The sequence below is a fragment of the Meleagris gallopavo genome, chromosome 16 (genome assembly GCF_000146605.3).
Source record: "Meleagris gallopavo isolate NT-WF06-2002-E0010 breed Aviagen turkey brand Nicholas breeding stock chromosome 16, Turkey_5.1, whole genome shotgun sequence".
NCBI lineage: Eukaryota > Metazoa > Chordata > Aves > Galliformes > Phasianidae > Meleagris > Meleagris gallopavo.
The window spans coordinates 9,152,160-9,160,160 of record NC_015026.2 but is presented as its reverse complement, the minus strand read 5'-3'; the positions used below and the strand labels follow the sequence as shown (position 1 = coordinate 9,160,160).

Genomic DNA, 8,001 nt, shown 5'->3' with positions numbered 1-8,001 from the left:
CGAAAGGAGGTGGGGGCCGGGCGGGGGCGGCGCGGCGCTCGGTACCGGGCGGGGGGAGGAACGCGTCCTTCCTTACTTCAGGACGGGGCTCCGGGCCTCCTTATCTCACGGGGGAGAATCCCGCCCCTCGTCACCTCGTGGGGCGCAGAACCGGCCCTCGTTGCCTCTCGAGGAGCCTCGTCCTTCTCGCGTCGGCTGCGGACGGTCGGGAGGAACGGAGGTGTCCTCCCCCCAGCTCGGGCCTCGCGGGCCGTCTCTCCTCTCCCACCCCCGCCCCGCATTACTGAGGGTCCCGCTCCCCCCGCCCAGCTTTCAGGTCTTTATGGAGGAGGGATTTGTGCGGAGCTCCCCGCGTTGCAGCCACGCAGAGGCAACCGAGCCCTGGGGCTCCGCAGCCCGAACGTCTCGGTGCTCTCACGGCAGCGGCCGGGCAGGAGCAGCCCCACGAGGCAGCGGGGTTGGGCCCGGCATCGGGGGCTCCGAGCGCTGCTCCTTTCTTGTGGCTCCGCGGTGCGGGTACCGACTTGTTCTTGTGATTAAGGAGATGTAATGAGGGAATGACACCGTCAGGTCTGAGCTGGATCCACCCAGAACCTTCTTCAGATGCACCATCTGCATAATTGGCTCCTGTGTGAGCGTTTATGAAATCCCAGGCACGTTCATGAATGTAAGCCCGGCCTCATCATCTTCTCTGTAGTTTTTGCCAATTTATTTCATTAGCATTTCCCAAGCTTTAGTTTCATTAAATCTTCCCTATTTGTATTTTCTTCAAGCTCTTATCTTGTATTCATTTACACGATCTTAGGAGGTGGATCTGAAGCTTTCCTGTATTTTTGTGAAGGCAAATAGCTGTGGTGGGTTTTACTCCTGGTAACTGTATGTAAATGCCGTGTAGCTGAGCTCCATCTGCTCTCTGTTTCATTGTATGTTTCAAGGTGATTCTTTCCTACCTTTCTTTTCTTGGGAAAAGAAGGATCTTCGCGTTTTTTCACCCCAAAAATTAGGAGGAGTTATTGTAATTATATTATTGGTAGCAGAGAAGTGGACTCCTGCAGTCAATTTAATATAAAATATAGGGGGGGTTAGGTAATAATACATTAGTATAGGTAGTAATACATTTTGTTACAGGATTACTTCTGATTATTTTGTTCATTTGTTGAACACTTTGCTTCAAAATGAATGCAGTTCCTTCACTGTTTTTCCATTCTCTTCCATTAAAGTTCCTTCACTGTGCTGTTTGAAGCTGAAGACATTTATTACAACACACGTGCCTGAGACATCAGGCATCTTTACTGCAGTCAAAATCTGCAGGTTATTGTATTCAAATAGCACTTTGCAGGGGAGAATGAGAATCATTCTGTTTTACAAATGGAAACTGGGCATGGACCTGCAGTGGCAGACATGAACTGGCAGCCTGTGCTCAACTTGCCGGGAGTGGGGGCTCTGATTCTTCAGCTTATTTCTTTTCAAGCATTTGTTTTTAAGATAATTTCTCTGGAGATGCTTTTCTCTACTGCATGGATATTTACAGAAATAACACTGCTGCATTCTTCAATTCTGAGCCTAGTGTAAAATCTTTCTGCTAAGCAAGGAGAGTGCCTGGGATATGTTAACTCTGTAGCACAGCGTTGCTTCGGTCTGTTTAGATTTTTGTGGTGCTGCGTGGTGTGTCAAGTACCTCACTTGCTTTTAGAGTGTTGTTGCTTTTAGAGTGATGTCATTTGCCAGGCAGTGATGTAATGTCTCCTGGCAGCTCTCATTCCCATCGTGTTGGTGGTGCCACGTGAGGGGGCTGGGAGCAGGGGAGCTGAAAGCACAGGTGTTGGGCTGCAGCAGAGCTTTGGTTGCATTTGAAGTTTGAGCACCCACAAGCTTCCAAAACAATATAGGGAATTCTATTTTCTACCTTCCCTCATTTCATGGAAGGAAAACACCTCGGAGTGTCTGCAAGGCTTTGTAGTCAGGGTTTGGAGAGAATTTATTTCATGGCTCAGCTTTTACCAAGCTCAGTGTATGAGAGTTTGCTGAGCTAGGAGAACTGGTCAGAAAATGTTGGATTTCTAAAGCCTGCCAAGGCAGTCTGCTCTGATCCATCCTGTCCTTCCAAGTCCAGCAAACACATCCAGGCATGACTGTGATGCAGCAGTGTGGCCATGATGGATCTCTCCCGTGTGTCCTGCTCTCCTTTCTGCACCTCTTTGAGGTTTCCTTCTCCCTTGCAGGTGATGTGGGGAGGGAGAGGGAGCACGTGGCTTTCCTGCTGTTTGGCAAATGAAGACACCTGCAGTAACAGAGCTCTCGCATCTGAGCTGTTTGCTCTCTGCTGGTCCTGTGCACCAGTTGTGCTTTGAGCTCTCCAGCTGGCTTTTACCAGCGGGTATTTGAGCTGTAACATAAATGGAGCAGCAACTTGCAGGAAGCAGTGATAGGGTTGAAAGCAGAGCTTAGCATGGCAGTCTGACCAGCTAAGCTGGCTCTCCCCTCTTCCTGATTTCTAGAGCTTGTTTTCATTTTTCCTTATAAAGCAGTAAAACGTGGAGGCTCCTTTTAGTAGTTCCTCAGTTCTCATTATCATTCCCGAAGCTTTTGTCCAATTGGCTTCTTATTTTCTCTTGGCACAGCCTCAGTGCAGGGGAGGGGCTGAGGAGGCGAGCTTGTTGGGTTAGCTGGCTGTAACAGCTGCTGCCACAGGAGCACGCTGCAATTCCTGCTGTGTTGGAAATGCAGAGAGCAGAGCTGGGGCTGAGAGCTGCTCGCCAGCAATCCTTTGGGCAGCCCCTCCTGCCTTGCTGTCTGCAGGGCAAACTTGCACGTAGTTGAGGTGGTGAGTAGATGGGCTCCAGTGCCTCCAAATCCAACCCAAGTGAGAAGATTCTCTGAATGTCTTTCTGTGAAATAGTGATCCCTGTTCTCTATGTAATATATTCAAAATTCCTGGAGTATTTCATTGAGACAGGCAAGTTCCACGTGTCTTTGTTTCTTGTCAGAGCAGCTCTTTTGGCTTGCCTTATGTGCATCAAAAAGCTAGTGTGCTGAAGGAGGAGTTAAGCATCCTGAAAACTTATCACTAAACTATTTATTTTTCTTAATTATTTCTGTTTGTGCAGGTAGAAAAGGAGGCCATAAAGGCCGAGCGAGACAGTACACAAGTCCTGAAGAGATTGATGCACAGCTCCAAGCAGAAAACAAAAGGCAAGGGTATGTATTTGCCTTGATTATGTACTTACAGCACTTGTACTTGTACAGCATGCTTCATTTGCAGTTCATGAGAAATGTCAGCTTAATCATTCGGTGATTACAGCATGGATTCTGAATGCCTGTGGCTGGGGAGACCCCGAAGAGTGGTCCAGCCCAGTTCCTCACAGAAGTGAGGCCAGGTTGGTCATCCAGTCAGTGCTGTGAAGGTTGCAGGATAAGGAAGACAATCACACAGCAGCTCTAGGCATCCTTTCCCTCAATAATTCATCATTCTCCAGTGTGAGCTCACTTCTTTTATTCCTGTTCTGCAGCTTGGCTATGGAGAAAAGAGGCTCACATGTTGACTTCTTTTCATATACAGAAATTACAATATTTGCTCTTTCTCTTCTAATCTTACCTAAGTTCCTCGGATTTCTTTCTGTACACACGGTTTTCTCCTGTGGCTCTGACTTGTAGGAAGATGTAATAGCATTTTCTGGCTTGAGTTCCTTTTTTGTGCACTTCTGTACCCCAGCACAGGATCGTAGTCCTCCCTCCCCTGCAGCTACTGGACTGGCGTTAGAAAAGGCATGACTACTTGTTGCAGAACTTGCTCTCTTGTGTTGCCAAATTATCTCAGCTATGATGGCACTCTCACTGCTATTTTAATGTGACTTTCTGAAAGTGCTGCCTAAGCCCAAATACACTCTTCCAGCTGAAACCTCACAGCACTGACAACAGCAGGATAATTATACCCCATATAGGAAATACTGATGAGTAAATCCCAGGAAAAGATTAGTCTTTCAAGCAGTTTTGAGCTATATTGCTGGCTCCTTTTGGATGTTTTAATTGTGTTTAATTTGCTGCTTAGCCAGGTACTCCAACTTTGATGCCTTCTTCCAAAGTATAGCTCTTCTTGGTTTTGTGCCATCTTTCCAGCTACAGAAGTCACTTATCATTCTGATCCTGTTTCTAGAATGATTCCAGCTCCTGCTTGTACTGTGTCATTCACAACTTTAAGTTCACTTACTTCTCTGTTTCCAAGTTATTAATATAAATGCCAACTGGAAACAGAACAGAACCAGCTCTCTGCAGGAACCCCCGTGAGGTGTCTGTCTTGTTGCAAATAAAAAAAACTTCAGAGGAGTGCTTCATGAGAAGGATTTCTTGCTGTTTTCTTTGTGATCATCCGTACCATGTAATGATGGTTACATCTAGCCCAGTTTCGTTGGGGGAAGCTTATAAAAACTATACAGAATTACTCCTCTTTCTGCCTGTAGTTTATCTGCTTTGACAATTGCTCTGTTGAGGGATATTTGGTAATAGTAAAACAAGCTATTCACACCCTTGTTGGTTCTTCTAATCTTATCTTCTAATGATTTACAAATTAATTCCTAGATTCTGCTTAGTAAAAGCTGTGCTAAAGAGGCTGCCTTCTTTGGGTAATGCTCTTTTGGTTGGTGGCTGGCAATTTGCTCTTTTGTGGAATTTCTATCTAGTGCACCTGTAAGCTCCATCCCTGCAGATTCCAGTCCTTGAGATGCTGTTCACTGGAAACCCAGGCCAAAATTATCCTGGAGATTCTTCATCTGGAGGAAGCAAAGTGCCTTTTCTGTCTTACAATAACTTTCCCAGTCTGGTACACAGGGAGAACAGCAGAGTTGTTTAGAGATCTGCTGGGGCAGGTGATGCTTACTGTGCTGAGAAGCAGTTCTCGTTCTGCAAGAGCAGGGCACCCTTGGTGTTGTGAGGGCCATGTCTGGAGCACCAGTGTTCTCAAAGCTGTGTGCCACTCCTCCAGAATTGAGATTCATTTAAAAGTCACGGTAGGATTTGAGTTTTGTATGGACATGTTGTATCTCATTTCGTGTGGTTTTGTAGGAAGAAGAGGAGCAAGAAGAAGGTGAAGGAGCAACAGGGGACCCAAAAAAGGACAAGAAGTCTTTAGATTCAGATGAGAGCGATGAAGATGATGATGATTATCAGGTATTATAATTCTCAGGACACTTAATGCATTTTCACTATCGGGATTCTTGGGGTGTGAGATAGATGCATATTCTTGAATTGGAGTTCAGTTTGAGAGCCATCTGTGGTAAATCTTTTATGGAAGAGCCATTTTTAGAAGCCAGAAAAACTTTCTTGACTGCATTTTGTTCTGAAAGTGATAATTTGTGTATTTTGTAAGTAAAATGCAAAGGTGAGAAGATGTCAAAAGAGACTAAAGGTATCTGGTAGTATAAATCTTGATTATTGTTTGGTAGTGAAGGCACTTTGTATGCTACTTCTGGTTGTGTTGCAGTGTATCTGGTAAATTCCAGTGCAAGATAATTCTGGGTATTACAGAGTTTCTTAACCTTCCTCTTTTTCTTGAATCTTAGCAAAAACGCAAAGGAGTGGAAGGCTTGATAGACATAGAGAATCCCAATCGTGTAATTCAGACAACCAAAAAAGTAACTCAGCTGGACCTGGATGGACCCAAGGAGCTCTCACGACGAGAGCGGTGAGTTTTTCCTGCAGCAGCAAACAGGCAGGATTCACTGCCATTCAAAACTGCCTTTCCTGACAAAGAAGTTGCCTGTTCTGTGCCTGTCACTGTGTCCATCCTGAGGATAGGCAGCTCAGCCACTTGTGCTGAGTGAGATTTGTTGCTGTGAAGCAGATGCAGTCCATTTCTTTCCTGAAGTTTTATGCCAAAAAATCTGATGTAACTAAAATTCATTAACCTGAGGTCACGCTTGGGTCTTCTTTAATCCTGCTGCAGAAGGTGCCCCTGTGACAGGTACTGATTTCCCAGGTTCCTGAGGTCATAGTGCAATTTTTGTTTGAGCTGGTGAATAAGATGAGAAGCCCAAGTGTAATCCTGTACTTTAATTTAGCAATTGAGAGTTTCAGAGTGAAAAATTTAATGTTGCTTGTTTTAAATAGGTTGTTTAAGATGAATTATTTGGGATAGGCCTCGGCAGAGTTACCTCGAGGTGTACTTTTCTGGGGAAAAAAATGTTGTAGTGCTGTGCAGCCTGGGAGTAATTCCTTTGACCTCATTGTGTGTCAGCTCTTATTTAGCTGAAGGTATAAAACCTTCTGCTTCTCTCCATCTCTCATCAAACACCACACGAGGTATAACTTGTGCTTGAAAAGTGGTGACGGGGTCCCACAGCCTTGGTAGGCAGTCTGTCTCTGCACTCACCTTCCATCCCAGTCAGAAAGCCTCCCACAGAGTACATCTGTACCTGCATGCTTCCCTGCATATTCTAACAACTGGTGTGTTTCACTCAAACAGAGAGGAAATAGAGAAACAAAAGGCAAAAGAAAGATACATGAAAATGCACCTAGCTGGTAAAACAGAGCAAGCCAAGGCAGATCTTGCCCGACTAGCCATCATTCGGAAGCAAAGGGAAGAAGCTGCCAGGAAGAAAGAAGAAGAAAGAAAAGGTTAGAGAGTAATTAATCACATCCTCTTACTTCTCTTTTGCAATAGTTGCACTGCCTTGAGGCATGATTTCTGATATCACGTGCTGTAATCCCTCACCTCCTGCATGGTGTTGCTGTGTGTTGTTGCAACTCTGTTCATCAAAGCCAGGCTTGGGTGTTTCATTCCTATAAAGCCATAGGATGTCTGAACTGGGAGAAGGCAGGCGAGAAGGGAACTGCTCTGTATCTGCAAGCTCAGCCTCCCAGGCAGTGCTTGCTCGTATTTGGGGATTTATTGAGTTCCTTGTGCTGGGTGTGATTTATCTGCATCGCGTGCTGGGGATACAAACTGCACAGGAAATTTGCAGCAGTCTTCCCCTGCCTGGATTTCCTCTTTGGCTCTGATAGATGTGAGACAGAACTCTAATGAATGTGTTCTTAGTGACTTCCACAGGGAAATTGATGCAGCAGAATCAGGGTAGTTTGCAGAAGCCTGAAGAGAGGCACAGAACGTAAGGAAGGTGTAGGGAGGGCTGCTCCTGTGAAGCCTGGAGGGACCCTACCAGAGATTAGTGGGGAGGGTCAGAATTTTTCCTCGGTTATTTCGGTGTAGGTCGCAAGATTTCAACCTCTGCAGCTCTTAGGCTACCAGCAGTCCCTGATGTGCACTGTGAAACGATGACACCTCTGTTCTTTTCCTCCTCCAGCAAAAGATGAAGCGGCCATGGCAGGTAAAAGACTGCAGTCACTATCCCTTAACAAGTAAGCACAGGACATGCAAGAGGAGGAAACGCCAGGGAACCGTGCCTGGTGCCTGCCAGGACCTCTGTCGTGTTGCATACCATAGATGCCACGTAGGGTGTGCTGCGGCATCGAAGTCACCTTCACCTCCAAGAGACACTGACAATGTGTTTTGTCTTCATCCTGGCACAATTTCCATTTGGGGTTAGGGGCAGCTGCTATCCTCGGTGCAAAACTGTGCTCAACAGCAATTCTCTGTAACAGTTTGAAAACCTGAATGTTTTTGCTGTTTTTAGGTTTAAGAACTCGTAGACGAGAGGGTGGGGGGGGAGGGTGGGAGGGAGCCGTGTGGGAGGGGAGATGCTTCAAATATTAGATTGCAAGAAAATAGATTGTGGGGTCATTGTGGGGTGGGGCACATGGGGTGGGGAGCTTTGACTTGCTCATGAAAACCCAAAGGATAACGTATCTGTGGGATTCTTGTGGGCATACTGCCCTTAAACTTTTACTGCAGGGTGTTGCAGTGTAATCTGGGAGCCTGACTTCATGGACATCTGGAGTGTTCTGTTCCTTCCCATTTTCACCCCTCCTTTCTCACAGCCAGTCTCCACCTTTTCCCTCCTCTTCATTTTTTTTTTTTCCTTCACCTGATTAGGGATAGTGCCAGTTTTT

At 46.0% G+C, this 8,001-nt stretch overlaps 1 protein-coding gene across 1 annotated transcript; it reads left to right on the top strand.

Annotated features, from left to right (window-relative positions):
* Nucleotides 1–2,832: 2,832 nt before the first annotated feature.
* PDAP1 (PDGFA associated protein 1) lies at nt 2,833–7,607 on the top strand. Its single transcript, XM_031555788.1, has 6 exons — nt 2,833–2,863; nt 3,173–3,198; nt 5,059–5,163; nt 5,556–5,677; nt 6,458–6,609; nt 7,296–7,607. Exons 1-6 carry the CDS (start codon nt 2,833–2,835, stop codon nt 7,352–7,354), a joined length of 495 nt encoding a protein of 164 aa, XP_031411648.1. The 3' UTR covers nt 7,355–7,607.
* The last annotated feature ends 394 nt before the right edge of the window (nt 7,608–8,001 follow it).

What these genes read in the sequence shown, in the direction of transcription:
- PDAP1 (XM_031555788.1), top strand. Translation starts at nt 2,833, where the DNA reads ATGGGCTCCAGTGCCTCCAAATCCAACCCAA. An exon ending in TGCCTCCAAATCCAACCCAA is followed by an intron (nt 2,864 to 3,172) that starts GTGAGAAGATTC and finishes ATTGATGCACAG; the next exon opens with CTCCAAGCAGAAAACAAAAG. An exon ending in GCAGAAAACAAAAGGCAAGG is followed by an intron (nt 3,199 to 5,058) that starts GTATGTATTTGC and finishes GTGGTTTTGTAG; the next exon opens with GAAGAAGAGGAGCAAGAAGA.